At 44.0% G+C, this 26,881-nt stretch overlaps 1 protein-coding gene across 1 annotated transcript; it reads right to left on the minus strand.

Moving 5' to 3' along the window:
* Window positions 1-4,858: 4,858 nt before the first annotated feature.
* CDCA8 (cell division cycle associated 8) lies at window positions 4,859-26,673 on the minus strand. The gene is made up of 11 exons (XM_073665888.1): window positions 26,530-26,673; window positions 23,389-23,502; window positions 22,143-22,271; window positions 20,184-20,224; window positions 18,812-18,878; window positions 15,486-15,562; window positions 14,549-14,619; window positions 10,146-10,244; window positions 5,406-5,532; window positions 5,241-5,327; window positions 4,859-5,028 (listed from the first exon to the last, which is right to left on the minus strand). The coding sequence occupies exons 2-11, from the start codon at window positions 23,483-23,485 to the stop codon at window positions 4,993-4,995; spliced, it is 831 nt and encodes a 276-aa protein (XP_073521989.1). The 5' UTR covers window positions 23,486-23,502; window positions 26,530-26,673; the 3' UTR covers window positions 4,859-4,992.
* Between the last annotated feature and the right edge of the window lie 208 nt (window positions 26,674-26,881).

The following is a 26,881-nucleotide window of genomic DNA, read 5'->3' on the forward strand; positions in this document are numbered from 1 at the left end:
ACTTTTCCCTCCTTGTCATAGTACCCCGTGTATCAGGGCCTGGGCGCTGGGAGGGTCTGGGAAAACTGTCCCAGACCTTTGACAGAGCTCTCCTGCCTCTGCCGCATCAGGTTTGTGTCTCCCTCGCTTGTACTCCGTGGTTGTTCAATGGACTGTCTGACTTTGACCTCTGCCGCCAGCGTTGTCAGATGGGAATTCTTTTTTTGTTTTAATTCTTCAACAAGAGCCTGAACTTAATATCTCCAAAACTGAACTCCTACGTTTCCTCCTTCTACAAACCTACCTATACCTGACTTTGCAATTTCCTTTAGGTGCTGCCACCATAACTCCCACTCGGCACGCCTGCTATCTTGGAGTCATATTTGACACACAACTTTCCTTTACTCAACGTGGAAAATCACTCACTCGCTCATGTCACCTGCACCTTAAAACCTTCTCCAAAAGTCGACCTTTCCTCACCTTTGATACTGCAAAAACTCTTACTGTCACTCTTATTCACTAGTGCAACTCTCTTCTAATCGGTCCCCCTCTAAACAAAAGGTCTCCTCTCCAATCCCTTCTGAATGCAGCAGCCAGGGTTGTATTTCTATCAAGCTGCTTCACTGTCGCCTCTACCCTGTGCCAGTCATTGCACGGGTTAGGTTAAACAATCACTACAGAATACAATACAAACTCATCTCTCTCACCCACCAAGCTGTCCACAGTTCTGCACCGGCCTATATCTAATTTCTGTGCATCACCCCTCCTGTGCCCTCCGTTCTGCAACTGATCTAAGACAGACATCCTCCTTAATCAGAACCTCACACCTCAGTCTCCAAGAATTCTCGTGCCGTGACAGTTTTCTGTAATGCCCAAAATGCGTACAACGCGATGCTCACAGTAAAGACAGGGGAACATAAAGTCGGCTTTGTGTGCCATACTGCCAACACTTCCTTGTTCTCAGCAAGAGTATGACTGTATGTTCTCTTCCACCTCATCCTCACTATCACCCAATCCGCGTTGATATGAGGCTGGGCTGCATCATCCTGCAATGCCTCCTCTTTAATTGTGAGCAGCGAGCGTTTCAGTAGACAGAAGGAGGATGGTGACGCTAATTATGGAGCCATTGCCACTCACCATCTTGGAGTCCTCAAAGTTTTTGAGGCGGGCAGAGATGTCAAACATCCATGCCCACTCATCAGCTCTTCTGTGCGGAGGCTAACCTGAATGCCAATGGACGTGTTAAAGCTGGTACTCAACAACTGCTCTCTGCTACTCAAAATCATTCCAAACATTTGCAATGTTGATTTCCAACCCGTAGCCACATCGCACACCAGTCGGTGATCTGGAAGCTGCAAATGCTGCTGATGCCCTGCCAGAGCGGCAGACGTGGTAGCTGAGTTTCTGAAATGGGCACACACACAGCGTACTTTCACAAGCAGAGCTGGCAAGTCCGTGAAGATTTTGAGAAATTGCAGAACCACTAAGTTAAGCATGGGCCAGGCCTGGTACATGTGCAAGCTTGCCTAGCTTCAAAGCCTACAACAGGTTCTCAGATACGGCTTTCAACAAGTCTGGAACGGTGGGCGATTTGTCGCCTAAGCATACAGTCCTGCTTATTGTTATTGGCACACACAAAGTTTAAGTAAATAATCTGGAATAGGTCCTGAAAAAATGAATCAAGTGAAGGAGGCTGAAGAGGAGGTAGTGCAGGAGCAGCAGAATGTAGGGGTAACCCTGATTGACCCAGGGCCCACAATCCTCTGCATCGGGAGGACGTGTTCCGTCCCAGCTTCCACAATATTAACCCAGTGGAGTCAGTGAGATGAACCGTCCCTGGCCACATTCCCTTGTCCACGTGTTTGTGGTTAGGCGGTCCTTCCCACTTAAGTGCACTGGGGAGGGCACGGGTAATGTTCTGAGACTCGCGCTTGTGGAAGGCGGAGACCATACCCGGGAGAAATATTGGCGGCTGGGGACCGAGTATGGACACCCGGCCGCCGCCACCATGAGGTTTTGGAAAGCTTCAGACTTCACGAGCCTAAAAGGCAACATTTCAAGTTCAAGCAAGCAGTCCAGAAATGTGGCAGTTTAATATTGCGGCCTGTGGGTGGCTGCATACTTGCGCTTACATTCCAAGGACTGTGGTAGGGACAACTGAATGCTGCAAACAGACAAGGACGTGGATGGCTGCAAGTTTGCAATGACAGGTGCAGGGCGGGAGGCATCTTCGCATGCACCATGAACAGGGAGGGGATTGGCATGCACGCACAACAGAGAAAGAGGCAGTGGTGTCACCTTCAGTCACTGTTTCTGGACCTTGGTGTTTGGCCCAGCTAGTCAGGTGCTTTGCTTTCATGTGCCTAAGCATGCGGGTGGTGGTCAGGCTGGTAGATTTGGTGCTCTTGCAGATGCTGGCCTGGCAGATGTTGCAAATAGCCTTTTTGGGGTTATCTAAACATTCTTTAAAAAAGAACCAGACTTGGGAAGACCTAACAGTTGTATGGGCAACTTCCGTCGTGTTGGTGTTCTGGGGAGCATTTGCCCGCCTTGTGTCTGTGGCCACCACACTGCTTGTTGTGGTGCTACGCCTCCCTGCCCCTGTGTGTTGCTGTCCTTGCTCTGCATGTCCCCTTGCCCGGTTGGGTCAGTGACTTCATCATCCACCGTTTCATCTTCCACTTCTGCACCCTGGTCCTCCTCCTGACTTTCTGTCCATTGTGTCTCATCATTAACCACCTCTTGAGACAGTATTTGCACTTTCCCACTGTCACCTTCGGGTGACCATGGCTCCTCAAGTCGCTACATGTGATTTCCTGTTGGCCTGCTCAAAGCTGGCCGGTTGCTAGGCCCAAATTTATCGATGGAAAAGTAAACAGCTCTGGGGGTAACCTTGGACTCTAATCTCTCCTTCAAACCACATATCCAAAGCTCTTTCCACTCTGAGAGGACCGAGCGAGAGGCCAGAATCTATAAATGGAAAGATGAACAAAACAGCTCTTCGTAGTGTCAAGTGTGGGATCAATTGTCTCAGGGCACTCAGAATGGTGGGAGGAAGGAGGATCAGGGTGAGGAAGATGCCGACTCCAAGTAAAAAAAAAAAATCTCCCGGATCCGCATATTCCTCAACCACGAATCTACAAAAACAAGCGTGCACATGCTCATCATCTCCCTTCTCAACGACTGCAACCTCCTTCTCTGTGGCCTCCCTTCTAACATTCTCGCATTCCTCCAATCTAACCTAAACTCTGTTGCCTGACTAGTTCACCTGTCCTCTCGCTATTCCCTGGCCTCCTCTCTCTGTCAATCCCTTCACTGGCTCCCCATTGCCCAGACACTCCAGTTCAAAACCCTAACCTTGGCATGCAAAGCCATCCACACCCTGTCTCCTCCATACATCTGTGACCTAGTCTCCCGGTATTTACCTACACGCAACCTCTGATCTTCACAAGATCTCCTTCTCTACTCCCCTCTTATCTCCTCTTCCCACAATCGCAAACAAGATTTCTCTCATGCATCCCCCCCTTCTCTGGAACTCTCTACCCCACCATTTATGACTCTCGCCTACTGTTGAAACCTTTAAAAGGAAACTGAAGTTCCAACTCTTGTAACATGCGTACAACCTGCAGTAACCCTCGCTCCACCATACCGCTGCAAGACTAGTTCTATCGTCACCTGCTGTATCCTCACCCATGCCTTGTATACTGTGAGCCCTCGCGGGCAGGGTCCTCTCCTCTCCTGTACCAGTCGCTGTCACATTTTTGTTCAAGATTATTGTAATTGTTCTTGCGATGTATACCCCTTTTTCAGATGTAAAGCACCATAGAATAAATGGCGATAAAGTAATAATAATAATAATGTGGTCTAGACTCACAGCTACTGAGACTGGACCATGTGGAACACAGGGTGGTGGTGGGGGCACACTGAATGGAAGCTTTATCTGCTATCCAACCAACAACCTTTTCACACTGCTCTGGCTTCAATAGTGGTGTTCTGCGACCCTCTAGAAATTGGGACAGGAAGGTAGTTCAACATGACGTGGGTGTTTGTTGTGCTCCCTCAGCAGGCAGAGTTTCATCTTGCCCACGGCCTCTGCGTGCACTATCACCATAACATTCACTTCCCCGCCCTTAACACACATTGTCCATTTTTAATGGAGTTTAAGATTTGTCATGTTGCCAAAAATGTCTGTATTATTACTGCAGTATTATAGTATAGGATCACGTCTGATGAGATGACCAGTTTTAGGCAGTGACCTGGGAGTCAGATGCTTCCAGCCCCAGGGGTCTTCCCCATGCTGTTCCCATGTCATACACCACATGGCCAGATAAGGTTGTAAAATGTTAAAATGACATTTCCCGGTAAATGCATTTGTCTTGGTTGAAACAAATGTAAAAGTGCAAAAAGGCCAAATGTGAACATAGCCCAAGGTGTGGAGGAGCATTTTTGTTTTTGGTTATTTATTTTGCCTTATATACAAGTCATTACCCTTAATATATTTCCCAGGAAAATCCATTTTGGTTTCGTTTTTGTATGTTTTATTGTGAGTCCATAAAAGTGGCGTAATACCTCTGACTACGGTTGTTGACAGCAGTGACCTGGGAGTCAGAAATGATTCCAGGAGTCATCCCCATGCTGTTCCCATGTCATTTGAGCACTGTTCTCATCGATTTGGGCAATTTTTAGGCCCTCTGCAGACCACCGGAAACATGTAATGAGTACCCGAGCATTTTAGTGCTCGCTCATCACTAGTGCTGAGAAAAATGTTGACTTTATACAAGATTGATATATTCAAAAGCAAAAAATTAATTCCCGTTGTAATGGGTTAAACTGCCTGCCACTGATTAGGAAGAAAAGTTGATTATGGCAACATCAACAATTTCTGTGGAAACCAATATAATATGTTTATAAAAAAACTGAACAAAAAACAATTTCCTTCAAAAGGAAGCTTTTCCAGCAGTATTCTCAAAACAGTCCAAAAAAACAAAACTAATAAAAAAATAAAGGTAACATTTATTTTAGCTTCTGACAGATTTTTTCCAGGCGACTCTGAAAGAAAAAAACAAAACAAAACATTAGATGATTTTATTGTACTATATCTATTACATAAACTATTAAAAAACTTAAAAGGTTATTCTCAAAATGGTTCTTTAGTGGGGAGTCAGACCTCCAGCAAGCAGCAAAAGTTATCCATAAGATAAGGGATGACGTTCAATCATATGAATAGCCCTTTAAGATAAAAAAAAAAAATACATACTTACTGATAAAAGTTTAATATTTTCAAATGCTTTCTGGTCTAGGTTGCGCAGGTTTATAGCATCCATGTCATCAGCAGTCAGACGAATATTCTGTGAGCAGAGAAATAATGTTTCAAGACCAATTCTATTGGCAACACAGCAACAGATGCATACATAGTTAAAGTTTACCGTTCCATTTTCTGCAGGTAAACTGATGAACAAGTCACTCATTCCTGCTAAAGGACTGCCATTGGCTGAGAAGGTATAGACCGGTTCTTGCATTGCAGGTGTTCGAAGTGCTGGAGTTTTAAATACCCTTAAAACAAAAATAGTGTTATTAAAGAAGCACTCCCATAAGTTTTTATCCTCTTATTATAATGCAGTCATCTTATTATATATCACTGTGTATTTACAATTGCTCATTTTTAGAGATGAGAGAACCCGAACACCTAGTGTCTGGTGCTGAACTCCAAACACAGACTTCTCATGGAAGTCCATTTTACAGTTCGGGGAGGGGAGAGAGATTTTCCAGCTCCAAAGTTTAGGTCCTCATAGATTTCTATGGAGTTCAGGTTTAAGTTCGGGTATAGTTCTGGTACCCGGACCGAACTTTGGACTAAAGTTCGGTCGAATCTGAACATACACAGGTCTACTCGTCCCTACTCATTTTGCCTTTCCACCCAGCTAATTCTTCTCTTTTCTTTGCTCCATGTAGAAACAGGAAATCTCTTGTCCCTGCATTAATCATTTTCCTCTTCAACTCCTGACCAAGCTGCTCCGCTCCCTGACTGTCAATGACTCTGCATTGGGGCCGGCTGTCAGACAGGGCTGGAGGCACGATTACAGCTGCTGCTCTGTATACACTGCAGTATTGTTCGGGTATATTTGACCCGAAAAAAAGTTTATGAAGCTGCAGATTAATTATTATGAGGATCTGCAAATCATGGTTGGGGAACTTTGTTTATGGATAGGTGTTCTTATGAGTGTTTTTTTTTTTTTTTTATGAAATAATGATTGTTACATACGGATTGTTCGGGTCAATATGACCCGACAGTGTTTTATACAGATCTCCCGCCATATTTTCAGTCACAAACTATTTATAATATCATTGTGGATTATCTATTCCATCTAGTATTAGTTAGCGATTTCTCACGTTCCTGCAGGTCCGTGCACTCGATACATTTGCAACTTACTGCAGATAGATGGGCTTTGAGTGCAGGTCTGTTTTGCTGTAGTATATAAGCTCTTATTGTTGCTACACTGTTTGCTGTGATAATTATTATTGTTTATTTATATTACTATTTTATTCCAGAACGCTGATTTTACCCCATGAAAGTCGTGAGTGTCCATTATTGGAAAGTTGGATAAAAATGTGGTAAAGACGTCCATTGAGTGAAGATAAATTGTAAAAGCTTGCCAATGCCTCAGATTCTGAAGAAGATATCCAACTGAAGAAAGTGTCTGAAGATGAGGACCACATAAGTGGCAGGGAAAGTGATTATGAGAATTCTGAAGCTAAATCTGATGAGGCACGATACCGAGACAACTAGTCCAAAGCAAGCAATTCAGCCTAAAAACAAAAATGTAATGTGGCACTTGCAGCCTTCTGCCCAGGCAGGAAAACTGTCCTCTGCTAACATCAGATAATTCTCTAATAACTAGTCGCTATTAGAGAAGTTTGGAATAAATGGATAGAGATTCTTCCAAAATTATACAATACCGATTAAAACGTCACTGTGGATGATCAACTTGTGGCATTCTGAGGTAGGAGCCCGATCAAAAAATGTATACCGAGTAAGGCAGCAAAGTACGGCATAAAGATATGGAAACTAAGTGACAGCAGCAGTTCATACGCTCTAACGCAGGGGTCTCAAACTCTGCTAAGTAGATGGGCCGCACATAGAAAAAATGTGAATTTGAAGGGCCGCATTCTTTGCATGATGTGAACTTTTTAATGATACCATGTTGTTTTTTCTATACACCTTTTGGATAATTGTTTGAGCATTTATTGGCTTTTTATTTTATTCTTTTACATGGCATTCATTTTATGGGCTATGGTACAGTTTTATAGTTTTTACAAGTTTACAGTTTTACAATTTTTATTTCCTTTTTGTGTCCCCTAATTGGCCACAGTGATTTTTCTTTCTTACAATTTGCACCTTATAGTAATTCTTGTAGTAGTTTCCCCATCTTGTGGTAATGTGCCCATCCCGCTCCCCATCTTGTGGTAATGTGCTCATCCTGATCGCCGTCTTGTAGTAATGTGCCCATCCCGCTCCCCATCTTGTGGTAATGTGCTCATTCTGATCGCCGTCTTGTAGTAATGTGCACATCCTGGTCCCCATCTTGTAGTAATGTGCCCATCCTGGTCCCCATCTTGTAGTAATGTGCCCATCCCGCTCCCCATCTTGTAGTAATGTGCACATCCTGATCACCGTCTTGTAGTAATGTGCACATCCTGATCACCGTCTTGTAGTAATGTGCACATCCTGATCACCGTCTTGTAGTAATGTGCACAGCCTGGTCCCCATCTTGTAGTAATGTGCCCATCCCGCTCCCCATCTTGTAGTAATGTGCACATCCTGATCACCGTCTTGTAGTAATGTGCACATCCTGATCACCGTCTTGTAGTAATGTGCACATCCTGGTCCCCATCTTGTAGTAATGTGCCCATCCCGCTCCCCATCTTGTAGTAATGTGCACATCCTGATCACCGTCTTGTAGTAATGTGCACAGCCTGGTCCCCATCTTGTAGTAACGGCCCATGCTAGTTTCCTAACTTGTAGAACATTCAACTGAAAAGAATCACCGACTTCGGCGGCCCTCAGGACCAGGCCACAATCATTACAAAGGCTCCAGTGCCTGCGGGCCGCATTAAGCAGCCCCAGGGACCGCATGTTTGAGACCCCTGCGCTAAACGCTCAGGTATATGCAGGAAAAAAGCCTAGAGGAAAACCTGAGAAGGATGATCAGGGAATGCAAGTCGTTTCAGATTTGATGTATGGACTAAGAGGACAAAATGTGACAACTTTTTTTTTTTTTTTTTTTTTTTTTTTTTTTACACATTGCACCAACTGGGGCAGCTGTTGCTAAAACGAAAACTTACAATGCTGGACACCGTAAGAAAACGCAAGCCTGAACTGTCACAATGTATTCTTGGTAAAAGAGATGTTGTACATTACTGGAGATACGACAGTGGTTTCTTACATTCCCCCAAAAAAAAGCACAAACCGGTCATTCTGAAGAGCACGATGCACCATGACAATGCAGAATGTATTCGAGATGACGAAAAGCCGCAGATACTAGATTATAATTCCACCAGAGGGGCAATTGATACACTAGATCAATTAATAGGTACGTACACAAGACGCAAAACCAATTGGTGGCCAATGGTTTTATTTTATAACATTCTTGATGTATCTGTCTACAATGCATTTGTTTCATGGCGTGAAATGAACCCCGATAGGAACGCCAATAAACTGCATAAACGAAGACTCTTTCTAGAAGAATTAGGAAAGTCACTTGGTGTGCCATATATTTTAGGAAGTAAAAGCATGCTCAACAACGCAAAATTCTTGGTTATATTGAATAGTTGTGACAGCTTGCACCTGTTCACACTTCACTTATTCTGTTTGGAGGTGCTGGTCAGTTTTTTCATTTCTATGCATCATTACCAACACTTCCAGACTTCATCTCACAGTTGTGTCAGCTCTAACCTCCCCCCTCCACACTAACTGCTGTAAAATGAGACGTAAAAGGGTTTTTAATGATACATATCTCAGCTCTGCACAGTAGCAGAGATGAGGGAGAAGAAGAGGGCATGTTCTTTTCTCCCCTGCCTGACACTTCCTGGTAAGGATTGGTCACCCTCATGGATGGGGATGAGGTACACGGCCCCAGATACAAATCAGTGGTAACGCCCTGTAGAAGTATAACAAATTACAACCTAAAACTTGATAACCTAATATCTCTTATGTAAAACTACATTTTACTATGCTCTGCAGCCACTGATCCATGATGTGGCCAGTTTATCATGCTCAAACTGGAGAGGGGTCCTTTTCAAAGGGAATCTGTCACCAGGTTTTTGCCATGTAAAAAATAAAAACGCAAGCCAGTAAAGAAAAAATAAAAATTTGCACAAAATTCATGAATCACACGTGTCATTTTCAAGAATTTGGCACCAAAAAGGTTAACGAATACAACAAGACAAAGAAAAGTGACTAAAAAACGCAACTGATAAATCAGGCTTCAAGTCTTCATGGTTCAACAGCTTCTCTACATCTGTTAATACTCACCTAGAATCTGCTGAACTCTATGCAGCTCTTGTTCTATTACAGAAAAGCTGTCACCAGGTTTCTGCTACCTAATCTGAGAGCAGCATGATGTACAGTCAGAAACCCTGATCCCAGCGATGTATCACTTACTGGGCTGCTTACTGTTTTTATAAAATCACTGTTATCTGCAGGAGATTATAACTAGAGGACTACTTGGCCTGCTACCAGGTTGCCCAGCTATGCCCCCCCCCCTCCCTACTGATTTGCAGCTGTTTATGCATAGTGAACAGAAAAAGGTGAGAGTGGAAACAGTAAACTAAGTGGCACATTGCTGGAATCAGGGTCTCTCCCCAACATGATGATGCTCTCAGATGAGGTAGCAAACACCTGGTTACAGAATCCCTTTAATATTGGACACAGGCACAAAGCTTTATGAAATTTATATGGTTTTCTTGGCGGCTGTTCTGCCCAGCATGTACTAGTTTCTCCATGCCTGATGTAAGATCAGGTGGGAGATCACAATTACTATATAGCAGTAATCTAATCATGCTGTTCGAGGGAATAAAGCTGCCCACAACGAAGGTTGAAATGTCATCACATCACTGGATGCCGCACCTTGCTAATGAGCTGTAAGAAGTGGTAGAATCTTAATTACCTGGTGTCAATTTTAGGTGTGATCATTGGGGTGTTTCCCACCACTGAGGAGTCTAGCCGACTGCTGTTAGCGGGTGTTGCACGGATTCTTTTACTTGTTCTGCAAAATAAAAATAGTATTAAACATTTTCATATGGTCAGAAAAAAAAAAAATTAAAGTAACCATTCAGACTGCATTCATGTTCTCAACTGATGTAGGTCTATGAAATTGGAACAATTTTAGATGTTTAATGTTCTCCTTCATGTTTAGGACATTGCGATAATGTATTTATTGCCAAATCTGCACATAACTCACCTAGAATTGGCGGGCAGTTTGATGTAAAGGAACCTGAATATATTTTCCTAACATTTCTTTAATGCCCTACAACACCAATCTTAAATGGTGTATATACACCTTCATGTAAGCTTTCAGAATAAGCAGTCGTGTGTACATACATGAGCAACACTGTATTTTGCCATTATACGATTAAGAGCCCGCAGAAGGGTAAATGCATCACTAATTTGCAATTGACTGAGCTAGTGGGAGGAGAATAGCCGCCGTGACATGTCCCATACACAGTACACAGAGATACACATAGCACACAGCATAGATGACACTATATACCAGGGGTGGGGAATCTTTCTTCTGCCAAGGGCCATTTGGATATTTATATCATCCTTCAGGGGTCATACAAATCGAACAAGAATTGCGCCCATAAAGTACATCCTGACTCCTGCACTGGTGTCAGGACGTAATCTTTCATTGCTCGCGCCCCAGTGTTCAGTAGTGAACACTGCATATGTCGGCTCACAGAGCAAGAAGAAATTAAAGGGCCGGCGGCCGAAAAAATACAGCTGCCAGCCCAAGAACTGTGGTACCTGGGAATCAGTCGGGGGATGCGGATAAAAGGAAATCAAGGGCTGTAAATGACCCGCGGGTTTGAGGTTTCCCACCCCTGCTATATAGTAATACTGATCAGTGTAGATGTGAATCCTGCTCTGGGATAAGGTAAAAAAAAAAAAATGCATTTATTGTCCGTGAGAATGAGATGAGCTATTCTTTTCCCTCACAGTGGATAGTGAGTTAATGAGCCAGGGGAAGAAGTGAAGCAGAATTTTCAGAAAAAAAATAAATAAATAATAATTATATACACACACACACACACACACACACACACACACACACACACACACAGACACACAGACACACAGACACACACAGCTCAAAAAAAAAATAAAGGAACCCAGGGCCAACCGCACCAGCATATGGTCTCACAAGGGGTCTGAGGATCTCATCTAGGTACCTAATGGCAGTCAGGCTACCTCTGGCGATCACATGGAGGGCTGTACGGCCTTCCAAAGAAATGCCACCCCACACCATTACTGACCCACTGCCAAACCGGTCATGCTGAAGGATGTTGCAGGCAGCAGATCGCTCTCCACGGCATCTCCAGACTCTGTCACGTCTGTCACATGTGCTCAATGTGAACCTGCTTTCATCTGTGAAGAGCACAGGGCGCCAGTGGTGACTTTGCCAATCCTTGTGTTCTGTGGCAAATACCAAACGTCCTGCACGGTGTTCGGCTGTGAGCACAACCCCCACCTGTGGACGTCGGGCCCTCATACCACCCTCATGGAGTCGGTTTATAACCATTTGTGCAGACACATGCACATTTGTGGCCTGCTGGAGGTCATTTTGCAGGACTCTCGCAGTGCTCCTCCTGTTCCTCCTTGCACAAAGGCAGAGGTAGCGGTCCTGCTGCTGGGTTGTTGCCCTCCTACGGCCCCCTCCAGGTCTCCTGGTGTACTGGCCTGTCTCGTGGTAGCGCCTCCAGCCTCTGGACACTATGCTAACAGACACCGCAAACCTTCTTGCCACAGCTCACATTGATATGTCATCCTGGATGAGCTGCACTACCTGAGCAACTTCTGTGGGTTGTAGAGCCCATCTCATGCTACCACGAGTGTGAAAGCACAACCAACATTCAAAAGTGACGAAAACATCAGCCAGAAAGCATTGGTACTCAGATGTGGTCTGTGGTCCCCACCTGCAGAACCAATCCTTTATTGAGTGTGTCTTGATAATTGCCAATAATTTCCATCTATTGTCTATTCCATTTGCGCAACAGCATGTGAAATTGATTGTCAATCAGTGTTGCTTCCTAAGTGGACAGTTTGATTTCACAGAAGTTGGAGTTATATTCTGTTGTTTAAGTGTTCCCTTTATTTTTTTGAGGTCTGTGTCTGTCCACACATACACACAGTACAGACCAAAAGTTTGGACACACCTTCTCATTTAAAGATTTTTCTGTATTTTCTTGACTATGAAAATTGTACATTCACACTGAAGGCATCAAAACTATGAATTAACACATGTGGAATTATATGCTTAACAAAAAAGTGTGAAACAGCTGAAAATATGTCTTATATTCTAGGTTCTTCAAAGTAGCCACCTTTTGCTTTCATGACTGCTTTGCACATTCTTGGCATTCTCTTGATGAGCTTCAAGAGATATATATATCTCAAAAAAATAAAGGGAACACTTAAACAACAGAATATAACATACATATCCTGTCATGTAAAAAGCACTATAAACCTGCAGTTTAATAGCATTTTGAAGATGCCCGGCGCCAGCACTTAGATTCCGGCTAACAGGGGGAAATTAACTTTATTCCTCCCGACAGCCTTGGGCTTTCAGTCAGAGGTGTCCTGGCGTAGCTTCAGTCACTGCTCAGTGATCGGTGGCTGTAACCATGCCCTGGCAATGACTGACAGCCAGCTCATCATTGGAGCCGACTGTCATTCAGTGCCGGAGTGTGGTTATAGCCATTGATCACTGAACGGTGACTGAAGCCGCCCCTCTATGAATGAAAGCTTGAGGCTGCCGGGAGGAACAAAGTTCCTGCAGTGGGGCTCTCAGTGCAGGCGCTGGGCATCTTCAAAACACTATTAACAGCATTTTTATTTTTTTTTTACATGACAGGTTCCCTTTAAAGTTTCTTCTATTTTCCTGTACTATTGACTTATGCAAATTTTGTCAAAAGCACAGTTCCCATTTAAGTATAACTATTATACATACCAGCAATTAAGAATAGCAGCATTCCCATTTCAAAAAAGTGAAAAACTATTTTCATTGTAAGTCCATATACACCATGCATGTGTCCATGACCATGGAATTGATAGCTTTTCACCTTTTTGAAATGGGAGTGCTGCCCTTTGTTGTTTGTATTTTATAGTTCATTGGTCCGGACTCTTTTTGGAATATTATACAGTATTTTTCGGACTATAAGACACACTTTTTTCCTCCAAAATTTTGAAGGAAAGTGGGGGGTGAGTCTTATAGTCTGAATACTATATACATGGCTGTTCGTGGTGGTGGGTGTGGGGGAGTGGTAGCAGGGGGATCAGCGTGTCACAGGAGGCAGCAGCCCCCTGCTGCAGCCTACGCTGTGCCCGCTACTAAAGAAAATTAATATTCCCTGCTCCCCACGCCCATGGGCGTGGAGAGCAATGAATATTCATTTTTCTTAATAGCCGGCACAATGTACCGCAACGCAGCTCCTGCTGCCGCTCTGCAGTCTGTGTGCCCGCTAATAAAGCTCATGAACATTCCCTACAACCCACTCCCATGGGTTATAGTGAATATCCATGGTCTTTAATAGCAGGCACACTGACCACAGAGTGGCAGCAGGAGCCGCGCTGCGGTACAGTGTGCCGGCTATTGAAGAGACTGAATGGTCACTGCCCCCCACGCACACAGTCCCGGCGTGGAGAGCAGAGACTATTCCAGCACAGCGTCTCACACTTTGTGAGGATGCATGGCAGGGACGCCATGCGCGGCTCACACAGTGAGTGTCGGCAGCAGAGCTGGACAGCGCTGGAGGAGTATGATTGTTTATTTTTTTTTTTTGTGGGCAGCGTGATGGGGGCTCAAGGGGTGCCCTGCATACCAGGATGGGGGCTCAAGGGGTGCCCTGCATACCAGGATGGGGGCTCAAGGGGTGCCCTGCATACCAGGATGGGGGCTCAAGGGGTGCCCTGCATACCAGGATGGGGGCTCAAGGGGTGCCCTGCATACCAGGATGGGGGCTCAAGGGGTGCCCTGCATACCAGGATGGGGGCTCAAGGGGTGCCCTGCATACCAGGATGGGGGCTCAAGGGGTGCCATGCATACCAGGATGGGGGCTCAAGGGGTGCCATGCATACCAGGAAGGAGGGGCCATACATACCAGGATGGAGGATATTAACAGACATTACCCCAATACCAGTGTCAGCAGCAGACCCCCTCCCCCATAACAGGACATCATGACCATATTTTTTGCTTACATTTTTTTCCCTATTTTCCTCCTCTAAAACCTAGGTGCGTCTTATAGACGGAAAAAGGAAAAATACGGTACATACCAGGATTTTTTTGACCATACTCACCTTGTAGTAGTACTTGCGGCAGAAATTCTAGCTTTCCTCCCAGTGACAACTCTTTTAGTGGAAGCCTTAGCCTGATATAATACAGCAAAGAATGGATTAGTAACTTGCATTATTATTATTAAACCTTTCAAACAAAAATAAAAAAAAAATTGTTTGCACCATTCTCAAAAAAGGATGGATTTTTAATTCTTTAGTTTGCTGCTCGTTGCCTAGGTTAAGGAGCCTCCTTAATCTATCAATGATGGCCAGTTGAAGCAAGGAGCACAGCATTTACAAGCGATGCTCTGAAGCTTTTATCACTGCTTGCAGCAAGTGAACACATAATTCAGTCCAGAGGCTCAACGATGCCACTGGGGCAAACATCGAGAGCACAGCGTCTCCCCCAGGCAAGCAGGAAGCTGAGAGGAAGGAGAGTGTTGTGCTCTTGAAGACACAGCATGAGACAACCCCTATATAGTGAAACAATTGGTTGCTCTGTGAGAGTTATGTGTACAAAACATGGCAAGTGACAACTTAAAGACCACAGACCATTGGCAGGGAACTTGAAAATAAATATGTTCACTTTAAATAGGGGTTTCTGAAAAGGTCACAAAACACTATATTACTGGTGTACATGCATGGCAGACTGATGTACAAAGAAAATGTTAGGGTGAGGACTCAGTGATGGTTTTGTGATGGCGAAGAATGGTTTAGCCAATCTGCTTAAAACGTCATACTATTGCTCAGTTACTGTTATTACGCATTGAAAAGTCATTTGTATATTTCAGCCATTACATGCAGCAAGAGAATAATGCATTAGAGAGGTCACTTTACTAGCCACTAAAATCATTTATTGCTGGTGGACTTTGGCCCCTTTTACCCAAAGACAAGCACCCCACGCTTTCTGAGGAACCTTCATTGTGCAGAACAAAGGATGCATTAAACACTGAAAACTCACATTTGTTCTTGGTTTCACTACGGCAGACACTGGAATATTTTCCACCATTTCTTCAATAGAGTTAGCCTTTCTCTTTGCTGTATGTAGCGATAAGTAAGAAAAAATATATAAAAAAATTATATATATATAAAATTTACACACACACATATATATATAAATATAACTTATTGTTAGCAGGTCTACACAATTTAAATCCAGTACTTCTGCATCCTCCACTTGTGTCTCTCTCCAGTGACTTTATATTCACCAGGTCTATAGGTGACCATCATTGTTGTAGACGTTCTGCTGATGCACTTTATCACATGGGACCTGTTGGCTATCGGTGGCATATTCCATGTGACTTCTGACATGCATTGTATTTGTTTATTCTTGAACCAGTGTCACTATCTTTATATTTGTCGTGTATTTCATATGCTTTCTCTAACTATGTATAATATGCATGCTACCCGTGGTTGTGTTAGGTTACGACATGGTGCTTTAGAACCCCGTTCAGACATACTTTTGCATATATGGGCTCACAGTGCCTAGATACCCATGTATCTATGCAGCCTTAGTTGTCTGAACAAGTGTGCCTAGTTTGAGAACTTCTCATCCATTATTATAAAACCAGGTTTCTCAATATTATTCATTACAATTGCTGGGAGGCCATCTTTCTGGAGAACTAGTGGTCTCTATCAGGAATTTATTGTTCTGACTGATTGTAGTCTTCATCTATATCCTGATATATATATATAAAAGTCTGCTAAAAGACATACATGTATTGTTTGACTATTTAATTAATTGTTATTATATTGCTTCAGATATCCCCTTCATGTCTTTCTTTATTTAGATTTCTTTTCATTATATTTATATTATTAGAGAGACGTTTCTTTTTCGGTTATATCTTCAGCTTTGTTAGGGGAGTTTAGTAATTAATTGGTGGAGAGTTTTTGTAGGTTATTAAATCCATTACATGTTGGATGAATGTCTTAAAATATCAGAGGAAAGTATTAGGACGGACGTTAAACGATCCATTAGGTATTTCTTTTGATATACATATATACTCACAAAAACTAGAGTAATTATTCTCTCAGCTTCCTTTTGGCTCGGAATTACAGCTCCTATACACACACGGCAGTTGTGCTTTTCTTTAATAAGCAGGGCAATGCAGGTTTTTGTCCAGACGGAACATTTTTTCGCAATTGAATGGTCATCTTTTGTGAAGGAGTGCAATGAGCGCTCAGGTAGGAAAGAGTCACTACATATTTTGTACATTGATTTGAAAACTTCATAGGGATAACGTGCCAGTCTAGAATGTCTTTTCTATGCAAATCAATGTGTATAGCAATATGCAGCCCCATCTAAGCGGAGTGCTCAGTCACTCATCTTACAGAAGCAGTACGCTGGGCAGATAGCAGAACGGTGAGCGAGCACGAGTGACCAGCAGCGCTCAGCTCATTAGCTGCACACGCACATGGCATTAAACTAAATAAATGTAAGACTTCACAAGACAATCCCTTAAAATAAAGCATCGCTTATTTAGGATTTCTAAACTGGAAGTGATATTTAATGGATCAACCCCTTTAAATTGATATTGCCATAATCAAAACAATGGCCTTAATATTCCCTAAAAGTGAATAATATCTGCAAATATATCCTATTTGCAAAAATGCATGCATATTCTTTTTGATTAAAGTACCCCAATGGTATCGTGATATTTCCACCTTGTGTCTACTGGTTACGCCTGCCAGTAGTTCTATTAGGCTAGTTTAGCATATGGAGATGGACCTTTGGGGTCTAATTCGTCAATTGCTTTTTTTATCACTTTTTTTTAGTCTTTTTGGGAATTGTTGACATTTTTAGAACCAAATTCTTCAAAATGGATGTAGGTTCATGAATTTGCGCAAAACAAAATTGCTCTTTATTTGTCGCTAACCTTTTTTTTTTTGCAACTTTTTAGAGCAAAAAGTCGCATGATCTGTTAAAATACAATGCTAACATTTGAACAAAAATTTCTAGCGAACAAATAATTAAAGTGAATCAGTCATATCCAAAAATGCTATCAACCATGCAGATATGGGGTTAATCTGCAGGTTAATAGCGTTCCAAAGCTGTGTGACTGCTCCATTTAAAGCCTGGCTACTGGGAAGGAATTAACTTTACTACTCCCAGAAGCCTCAGGCTTTCAGTCAGTGGCGTGGCTTTAGTCACCGCTAAATACATAGCGATTGGTGACTGTAACCGCACCCTGACACTGACTGACAGCCTGCTCTATACTGATGCACTGCAGAGACAGCTGTCAGTCAGTGTGTGGGCGTGGTTACAGGTACAGCTTACTATTCACTGAGTGGTGGGGACTGAAGCCACACCTCCAAGACTGAAAGCATGAGGCTGCAGGGAGGGATCAAGTTACTTTCCTGCCAGTAGCCGGACACCTTCGGAACACTATTAACCTGCATATTAATCCTATATCTGCAGGTTAATAGCATTTGGAACATGACAAGTTCCCTTTTAATAAATTAAAAATTCACTTCAGGGGGATATTAGAGCACTTCTGGGGCAAATAATGAATTGGCTGGGAAAAAAAAAAAAAAAAAAGACGACTAAATTAAAAACTTAAAATAGGTGCAGCTTAAAAGAAGAGTTGAGCAAAAAAATAAATAGGTGCATATACAATAATGTATCAGGGCCTCATGCTTCTATAGAAGTTCTCTTTTCCTTTGTAGCAAGATAGGGCTTGTCTGGTATCACTGTCTCACAGCAGGAGGCGAGCATGTGAAGAGTAATTCTGCATTCACACATCAGTATCAGTATTCATGGCCTGAATATGGTCTGTAATACATGGACTGTCCGTTGATCTCTGACCCAAACTTTACAACCTCGCAGGCTGTATATGAGGCTGTCGAGTTCAGGTCAGAAGACCTGCGGCCAGTCTGTGCATCACAGCCCGTGCTTGAACCGTGACACACAGCCATGTGAATGGAGCATAAGTCACACATCGTGCATACTCAGGGAATCATTCGCTTCTGGGAAAAGAAGTTTCTCAGGCTAAACCAGTAGTCACTGTGGCAATGGAGGACTACCCCACTTCTATTACTGCTCAAAGGATGAGCAGTTTAGGAACCGGAGGACCAACACACAAGTAAGGTCATTCACATGCTCATTAGACATGGAACAATCAGCATTCCAGAGAGGGGAGAAGAAACACACCTTTACATTCTGGGATAACCCCTATTTCAACGTCTGTCATATAGATCATGCTAGAATGCAATTCTAACTCACTAACAAGGTGGGACGGGTCAATAATTTGTGCAGGAATACATTTTTAGGATAAAGGATATACTGACCTTTCTTGGCCGGCTTAAAAGGAGTTTGACTAACGCTTGCTGTTACTTGCTCCATGTCCGCATTCACCTGAAGCAAACAGACCATGATAACACAAGTGAGTGTTTTTATCGCAGCCATTTATTAGATTTACCCTGCTGAACGTATTGAACCCTAAACGCTAACAGACGCGGCAAGCTATATCCCTCATACACAATAAACCACTGTAAATACTGAAAATAACCTACACTTCAAGGGCTTTAATCACAATAACTCTCGCCCAAAACCTTAATTTAGAGTCCAATGAAAAGACATTTAATTGGCTATGCCTGGCGAACACAACACTTTACAGTGAAAGGATAACAGGTTTATCTAAAGAACGCTAATTACTTCAGACAAGTAATGTGTGATTGTAATAGCTTTTAGGGCAGTTACATTATAACTTAAGATCTGGCCTGAGCGTGGCAGGAACATTATATCCATTATAAGTAAAATTAGCTTGCCCCATCATAATAGCTGATAATTGGCCGGCATCAACCTTAATTATTGTCAAACTTTATTTCCAGCACTTTGTAAAAGCCTGCAAGGGAGGCGAGGACAAGCTGCTACCAACTTCTATTCTAGAAGATACAAATGAGAACTCAGGAGCTACTAAAGGAGCCTCTTCTGGGCACAAAGGTATAACCGCAAATAAACCGTTCTTTCAGCAGGTACATATGTCAGTGCGGGCTCACCCAAACAGATTACTGTACTTTCTCCCAGAGCAAACTTTATATACAAAATAAACGGTCCTAACATGTTTCTGAATCACCTTCAGCTGAGCTCTAGCAGCTTCCAGTGCCAAACAGGAGTGTTCAACTCCAGGCACAGTTCACACTGAACAAGCTGCAGCTTCCACGCATTATTCTGCAAAGCGTTCCTAGCTGACCCATGCAGTCTCCAATCAGAGAGACTCTGGCTTGTCTCTCCTAGCTACAGCTCACATTTTGGCTGGACACTCACCAGCTTCAGCACACTCGACTTCTTCATTCAGCAGACTGACACCTCTAGTGACCACAGGCCCTGGCTTCTAGTTAAAGCTTGCCAGGTGCATCTAATTAAGACCTGCAGTGCCAGGATTTAGCCCAGTCATACCTGGCCTTGCTATATAACACCATGAAGATCTAACTTTTACTGTAATATCAGACATAATGGCCAGCATCTGGCTTTAGTCATAGCCTTCTTTCTATATAGACATTCTCATGACAGGCTATCAATACATGTTCAATTACGCCCAAGTACTGGTAGTAACAATATACAGAATACCAAACTGTTGTACTGTATCCACCCACTGGGTGAAGTAAGAAAGAAAAATCACAAGACATATCTCACTTGCAGACTTTGTATTTCACTCACCATTGCAGCTGCCTCTAAAACCTTCATGCTGCCTCCTTTTGCTGAAAAAAGAAAAAGTTAACGCTCCATTAGAAGAGCAGGATAAGACTTTCTTACTAAGCTTTATCACATGATGCCCGACAGGAATATGACTATATGGGCAAGAGTGTGGCTCTGGTGAATAAAAGGGTTGTCCTATAAGCATTAATCATCTACCAGTGGATATATAATAAATATATGATCATTGGGAACGTGGGGAAGTCGCAAAACCTGTGAGACAGGAAGACAATTGAGCACCTACATGTGAGATGGACATCTTGTCTGGCCTCTTGGAAGGTACATAACCCATGTGGTGTTTGGATTACAAACCAATGTTCTTGACTGACATCTTGCCTCCAGCCTAAATGGAATTTGAACAGGTCCTCAGGCCTTTTTGACACAATGACCTTTTAGCTATATACAAGGACGCCATTTGCGGGAAAGTGTCTGCATCAGCAGCCATGTGCATGTTTCTGGAGAACTCAAAAGACTGACCTGATTGGATGGTATTATTATGTAGAAGTGTTACAGGAATGGGCCATGTCTCACTATATAAAAGTAGTACATCAAGCTAGTTAGACATTCTTCCCACCAGGGCTGTGGAGTCGGAGCCCATTTTGGTGGAGTTGGTATAAAATGGACCGACTCTTAAAATATATAAGTTGGGCACAGTAGTTCAATGCAGTTTGTGGGGAATATATTTTCATAAGAATTTGGGAAAGTTATGAAATGTCCTATAAATGTCTGTCCTATTTCTGATTGAAGAGTCAAACTTTTAGCTGAGATGAATCTGTGCTACAGTAAATTTATTACTTAAACATGAGCCATGTATGAGGGAGTCGGAGTGGTTGGCTTACCGACTCCACAGCCCTGCTTCCCACCTCCTACCACCCTCTCCTATTACCCTTTCATTGTACCCTTGTCCCTTAGTTAGATTTCCCTTATATATGTCATTGTAAATATCCTGTTAATAATAAATCCCCTTTTAAAGATCAATTAGCTCTCGTTAATATTAACTGGCACCCCAAAACTCAGAAGATGCTACACCCTACGCCAGAGACTGCCTACTGCTTCCCTTGGCTGGTCTTAGGCACTCCTATTAGAATGAAGTGGCATTACATGGTCGACCATCGCTCCATTTATCTGCGGCTCTTCCGAGCCCCTGTTCTCGGAATCGTTGGTTGCCACGGCGCTCTCACTCCCAGCAATCGGAAAGTTTATCAACAATTTTATGCATCATTGCAGTCGAGGCCACTTTAACAATGGAAACAATTATAGATCGATATTCCAACTAGTAAATATGAATCTTGACGAACTTCAAAAGGAATGATAGTATTGATAATCTTTTAGAAGGGTAGGTCATCAGATTTTTGGGGTTTAATTCTCAATATCTGTGACAATCAGCAATGTGAAAGGGACATTGTGATTCACCATTTACATTGCAGTGTATACCTGTGCAATCAGCAATGACTCTTTGTAAAGCTGCAATACCCAGCGCACTCAGATTATCAGAGTGTAAACCCACAGCAGATGTGTACAGCACAGCTTTACACACACACTGTACTCGCACCATTCACATGAACACATCCATGTCACATGCTTTGAGCAAAGAAGACGGGAACCAGATATTGTGGCAGGCAATGCTGGGGATATAGCATGCTGTGCTTTTGTCCAATATCATGGATTTCAGCCATGACCATGCAAAGGCTGAAATCCATCTGCAGCACAGGACAGATGTTTTCCCCATGACATACAATCACATCACCGGCTTTTATAAGCAGTTCTGAGAAAATTACAACAGAGAATTAATTACTACAGTTTATGGTTAGACGTCCATGATTTAGATTCAGGTGGCTCAATAGTAAAGTCTTCCCCTACAAGAATCACAGGAGCACAAAGCCTGAACATCCAGTGAGAAGAATCACAATAACTGAGTCTTACCGAAGTAATCAAGCCAGCACATTTCTCGGACAGCCACAGGGAGCTTGATGAGCTCAATATTGTATACGCTATCCACTTCCTTTAGAATGCTCACAGTCTTGGCTTTCAATTCTTCTACTATCGCCTTGACTGTAAAGAAAAAAAAAACAACAGAATTTTTGATACTGGTTTCCAGCACAGAATTTCACAAGACTGGGAGTGGAAATGAGCAATTAGGACATTTAGAGCAGCACATCTTCCGGAAGCCTGTCTTCAATTACAAGTCCACAAGGGAACCTGTCAGTCAATTAATGCCGCCTGAACGTTGGCTGCAGGAATCAGAGCCCAACTCCACAATTACAGCCAGGTATGTTTTAGGGCTCATGCAGATGTCCGTGCAAATGGGCCTGATCTCGGAGAGGCTGCAGGCCTCCCAACCGGAACCTGACAGCTTCCTGTATTTCTGTGAGGCTGTCAAGCTCAGGTCAGGACACCCCTGGCCAGTCCACGCATTGCGGCCAGAGATCTACAGATGTCTGCATGAGCCCTTACAATGAAATGCTCTGGCATTTCAGAGAAAATGTAGTTTTAAGAGCGGGCCGGGGACTATAGAGAGACTGGACTAGTCTGATGCAGGCCTAGGTCCCACTTCTCCCCGCACCACTCCAGTTAATTGACAAGGCTCTCCCATGCGTGCACGTTGGGAGAGACCTGTCAATCAACCGGAGGTTTTTTGTTAACTAACATTTCCCTAAATGCAAGAGCATTCAAAGTTAAATAATCCTGGCTGTAATCGCACACACAGGCTCCGATTCATGCTGCCGTGATGTAGGCAGCACATATCTAGTGACCGGCTCCCTTTGAGTTATATTGATGCCATAGTAGCTGAACATCAGGCAACGAGCCATAAACCTACAGAACACAATTCATTCCTGAATGAATAAGTGGCCATAAGAAAACTGTAACAAACCCTGTCAATGGGTAGAATATTATTTCTGTATTCGTAATCATGGACTCGCTCTGGTATTTTTGCCAATTGCTAGTTAAGTAAATAGGTGTGAGCTGCAATAGCTGATATTACCCCTATGGTAACAGCGGTTTCTGGGGAAGGGAAAGATTAAAGCAAAAAAAAAATCTATTTATCCTTGCTCACGTCTCAATGTGCCATGGCAGAATGGTATCTAACATGGAGAACAGGCTCCGACTGCCTAAGCTCTAGGCTTACATACAGCTGTAAGTGATCTGGAACATCGCCCCTCATCCTTACCATGGCTGTCAAAATCTTTAATGAAGGAAGCCAGCTTTTCATTTTTCATAGTCCGGGTCTTCTGTGCTCGGTTGGTTTTTTTCTTTCCTGGCGCCATGCTGATTACCAAGATGCCTAAGAATGATGATTGTAAAAGGAATTGAGTCTCCTGAATTTTAAAAATATGAACATTAATCTTCATCTTGACAATGAGGGTTTTAAAAACTGTCCCTCCTTAAAGTCTGTAGGCACAGCAAACATTGCCGTAGTGAGCTGGGATGTGTGTTGGCGCCTGCACCGACAGTGAGGTTGTTGGTAACATGTCACGTAAGGAACGACTGGCAGGGGACCAGAAAATGATATAGGGAAATTAAAAGGAAAGTACAACCAGCGATAGTTATACCATTCAAAACATGCGCCCACCTGGTGAGCTTGCTACCCCGTGGTCTCCCTATTTGAGGTATATACTGACGCTTTATACTAGTTGCACACTGTGGTAATAATATCTGCATGCCTTCTCTAGAGTCTGTATAGAAATACATGGATATAGACTGAGGGGGTGTGGATAAGTTGATTTCAACCATGCACTGATATTCTAATGGTATTTTCATATCATATTGTTTGTGCTCTCTGGGTGGACCGCAGGGCCTGTTTTAATTTGTACACAGTCTTCGTTGCCACCAGTTCCCTATATTTTTAATATTTCAATAAAGATTCTATTTTTATATACTATACATGTATGTGGATTTTTTTCCAGCCGTTTTTGCTCTGTCACCTATACCATATTCAGTAGATTTCTTTCTATAGAGCTGGAAAGCTCATCTAAAGTGAGCGCTCTAAGCCAACGAACTAATGAGTTTGGAACAGTACCAACATGTGCCACAGATGCCAAGAACGTACAGGCATTTGGTATGCAAGCTTCCTGGAAGATAAGCGTCTGGCAATGATGTATCGCCTAACATGTAATATTGGATGGTGTGAGATAACCAACAGTCAAGACATGATTTTCACCTACCGCTACCCATTTTCTGAAGCAAGAGCGCCGTGCTCCCTAATTTCTGCTTGACTAACAGTTGTGGACGTCCACACCGCCCCGATGCTGGTCTGCACCGTGCGCTCTCACACACAGCTTTGCCTCTGCAGCATCAGAAGTGCAGGGGAACTGAAGCCTGCAAGGATTAGGAGCCAACATCATGCTCCAGCGATCCAGGCCAGCTTCAGTGCAATGCTTCTAAACTTAAAGGGGTGGTCCGATCAAAGGGTGCTTTCACATTGTGTTCTTGCCCATGTTCAGTGAGGCCATTGATTATAATGGTGCAGACTGTGTCAATGCTGTCGGACATCATTATTGGGCATATACGTGACGTGCCCCCTGGGCCGTAGGGTACTCGGTGGCGGGTCGGTCAGTGCAGGGGATGTCACAGTGGCGGTGACCCGGTCCGTGACCCAGGGCAGTCAATAAAAGGGGAATAAAGAAAAGGGAATATAGTTTTTATATAATGTTCGTGACACCACCTATGGTATGCGGTTATATGGGCCCACCGCTGCAGTGCAGATCCACTGGAGCTGATGGTGACTCAGCAGAGTTGGTTCAGCTCTCCACAGGCAGAGCTTAGCTCCAGGGCAGGAAATGGTGATGTTATAGATGTTGCTGTGCAGTGTAGCGCAGGAGATGGCGCAGATAATAACCAGTCCACAACTTAATGGCAGTTTCCTCTTCTCTTTACTTGCAGTTGTTAAGCAGACCGGGGCACGGGTACTAGAGGTCTGGGCGGCCTGGAAGCAAGTTGGGAATCCACCTCGCCAGGTGAAGTTGTAGGCCTTCCCTTTGCGCTAATCTCTTTGGCCCTGCTGCTTGTAGCTGTGCTGTGGCCCTCGTCCCTGAGTAAAACGTCTTTGTGCTCACCCGTATGGCAGGCAGCTCAGGCCTTCCTGGAGTGTCACTCCTACGTGCAGTGCTGGGCCCTATGGTGCTGCTGAGCCTCTGGGCGTCTGATGGGGCCAGGAGACCTGCAGTCATCTGCCCTCCGGTTTCTGCTGCTGGGCCTTCAGTGCCCCATAACCTCGGACTCCGGTTCTTCTACGCTCCCATCTGGGGTGAGCTGCCGTGCAGCTCCACTCCCCAGGTCCTTCCTCTTCGCTGTCCTGTCTTCAACTCCTCTCACTAACTCAAACTAACCCCGCCTCCAGATCCCAGTTGCTAAGGGGAGGAGCTCCCCTTGCTGGTCTGGAGCCAGGAAAGTGTTGCATGCTAATATACCTGACTAGGGGACCCCTGCTTGCTTCCAGGCATGGCATCACCTCTTGTGAGGGAGGCAATGCCACTGTGGCAACCGGACCCCTGGGGTGCCACATACGCCTACTGGAGGACACTCTGACGGAGTAGGAAGAAATGTTTAAATGGTGCTTCAAATAATAAATGATCGAAAAAACAGTGGCATAGTCACCTTTCTGCACCAGACACAATAACAGTCCCCACACGGAGTATATCACCCGGACACAGTACAGTCCCCACACGGAGTATATCACCCGGACACAGTACAGTCCCCACACGGAGTATATCACCGGGACACAATAACAGTCCCCACACGGAGTATATCACCCGGACACAATAACAGTCCCCACACGGAGTATATCACCCGGACACAATAACAGTCCCCACACGGAGTATATCACCCGGACACAATAACAGTCCCCACACGGAGTATATCACCCGGACACAATAACAGTCCCCACACGGAGTATATCACCGGGACACAGTACAGTCCCCACACGGAGTATATCACCGGGACACAATAACAGTCCCCACACGGAGTATATCACCGGGACACAATAACAGTCCCCACACGGAGTATATCACCGGGACACAATAAACAGTCCCCACACGGAGTATATCACCCGGACACAATAACAGTCCCCACACGGAGTATATCACCCAGACACAATAACAGTCCCCGCACGGAGTATATCACCCGGATACAATAACAGTCCCCACACGGAGTATATCACCGGGACACAGTACAGTCCCCACACGGAGTATATCACCGGGACACAATAACAGTCCCCACACGGAGTATATCACCCGGACACAGTACAGTCCCCACACGGAGTATATCACCCGGACACAGTACAGTCCCCACACGGAGTATATCACCCGCTCACCTCACCGAGCCGTTCAGCAAAACCGGAAACCAACAGACACCTTCAAAGTTTCAAACTCAGCTGCCGCCAGCACGCAGCCAATCGCTGCCCTCAAATTCGTCACGTGGGCACCAGAGGCCGCACTGTGCTGTAGCCAATATGAATGAGGGTCCAGCCATGCTGTGGATGGCGCACGTTTATGGGCAGCCAACCACGGCTTATACGTTATGCTCCGCCTTCAGCCTTAACGAACGGTGGTAAGTTATAAGTGCCCACATGAGAATTGCTGCAGGTCATTGTAGTGTTCTAAGAAATGGCTGTAGGTAGATTCTTCCAGTTAGTTGGAAGCAATGTAACTACCGCGTCTCCTAGA

Source organism: Phyllobates terribilis, unplaced genomic scaffold, assembly GCF_046119375.1.
Source record: "Phyllobates terribilis strain yellow unplaced genomic scaffold, ASM4611937v1 Scaffold_2__4_contigs__length_985480577, whole genome shotgun sequence".
In the NCBI taxonomy this organism is placed as follows: Eukaryota; Metazoa; Chordata; class Amphibia; order Anura; family Dendrobatidae; genus Phyllobates; species Phyllobates terribilis.

Coding starts and splice junctions, on each gene's coding strand:
- CDCA8 (XM_073665888.1), bottom strand. CDS start 23,485: ATGGCGCCAGGAAAGAAAAAAACCAACCGAGCACAGAAGACCCGGACT. Junction 15,563..18,811: donor TTTTAAGCCGGCCAAGAAAG/GTCAGTATATCC, acceptor CGCTACATACAG/CAAAGAGAAAGGCTAACTCT. Junction 14,620..15,485: donor TAGTGAAACCAAGAACAAAT/GTGAGTTTTCAG, acceptor GTATTATATCAG/GCTAAGGCTTCCACTAAAAG.